The sequence below is a fragment of the Tupaia chinensis genome, unplaced genomic scaffold (assembly GCF_000334495.1).
Source record: "Tupaia chinensis unplaced genomic scaffold, TupChi_1.0 Scaffold000445_1, whole genome shotgun sequence".
NCBI lineage: Eukaryota > Metazoa > Chordata > Mammalia > Scandentia > Tupaiidae > Tupaia > Tupaia belangeri.
This window is the reverse complement of record NW_006159950.1, coordinates 115926-117220: the sequence shown is the minus strand read 5'-3', so window position 1 is coordinate 117220 and position 1295 is coordinate 115926. Positions and strand designations below refer to the sequence as shown.

Here is a 1295-nt window from a genome sequence, read left to right as displayed (position 1 = left end):
GGCGGGGGGCGCCGCCCCCGGGCGGCAGCCTCGCCTGCCACCACCACGGGCTCCTTGGGCTTGCCGGACCCGAGCAGCAGGTTCTTGGGGGGGCGGCCGCGCTTCCGCTTCAGGATGATGGGCATCTCGCCGGGCGGGAAGACCACCACCACGTTGCGCCCGTTGTTCTTCATCTTCAGCAGAGGGGTGGGCTCGGCGGACACGCGCAGGCCCAGCTCCTTGCCCTCCACGCTCAGGCTGCTGCTCAGGGACGACACCTTGTACGTGGTCTTGTTCCGCCGCCCCAGGGACACGGGGATCTTGGCCATCTTCACCACCATGCGCCGCACGCCCCGGCACTTGCCTTTGCGGGTGGGGAGCCCAGGGGTCTGAGGTGGTTCGGGTTCCAGCTCTGGAGCTGGCCCTGGGCCTGGCAGGGCAGGAGGGGGTGGTGGCGGAGGCGGTGGGGGCTCGGCCAGGGCAGCCGCCAGCCCCACAGGCAGGCAGGGGCAGCAGGCGGCCCTCAGGTCCAGCATCTGCCTTGCGCCCCCGTCCAGCTTTCCGACGGCGACACAGGATCTTCGGCCGGTCAGTGCGCCGCAGGGCATACTTGGGATGACCCTCAGGCCCAGGGGGGCCATGGGGCGAGCATAAGTCCAGGCGCAGAGTCTCGGTCAGTGGGCAGTGCCCCAGGGGCTGCTGGGGTTCGGGACGGCGACCCGGGACATCGAGCAGCTTGGGCAGAGGGTCAAGGGCCTGGGGGTCGAGCAGCTGGGACTCCAGGGCGTCGGGCAGAGTGTCTAGGGCCTGCAGTGCTAGGCCCGGCAGCCCCAGAGGGTCGGCCAGAGGCTGCAGGGGCGGAAGCTCCAGACCCTCCCCGAGGGGCTCTAGCGTCTGCGGGTCCAGGAAGCGGGGCTGGGGGCCCAGGAGCTGAGGCTCTGGCTCAGGCGATGGGGGCTCGAGGGGCAGCTGGGCCTCAGGGCAGGTGAGGGAGGCCAGCTCGCTGAGGATGTCGGCCTCGGCCAGCTCTGAGTAATCGGGGCCGTCGGGCTCAGGCTCCGGGGGCAGACCGGTGGCCGTGGCAGTGGCTCCGGGGCTGTGGCCTCGGCCAGACTGGGGGCTATCCCTGGGCTCAGGCTCAGGCTCGTACAGGGGGTGGCCGGGCCGCTCAGACTTGGCCAGCGGGCGCGCCCGCGGGCTGCGGATGCTGTTGGCCAGGGTGGGTGAAGAGAAGAAGCTGTACTGCAGGTCGCCGGGTGGCGGGGCCGGCGGGCGGCTGAGCCGGGGCGCGCCGCAGTCCAGGTGCACACCACTGT

The 1295-nt window shown here is 71.9% G+C and overlaps 1 protein-coding gene across 1 annotated transcript in view; it reads right to left on the bottom strand.

Annotated features, from left to right (window-relative positions):
- AHDC1 (AT-hook DNA binding motif containing 1) overlaps positions 1–1295 on the bottom strand; it is a 9801-nt gene that overhangs the window by 3736 nt on the left and 4770 nt on the right. Inside the window, 2 exon segments of the mRNA XM_014590440.2 lie at positions 4–480; positions 482–1291. Of these exon segments, the coding sequence (XP_014445926.1) occupies positions 4–480; positions 482–1291 (1287 nt within the window).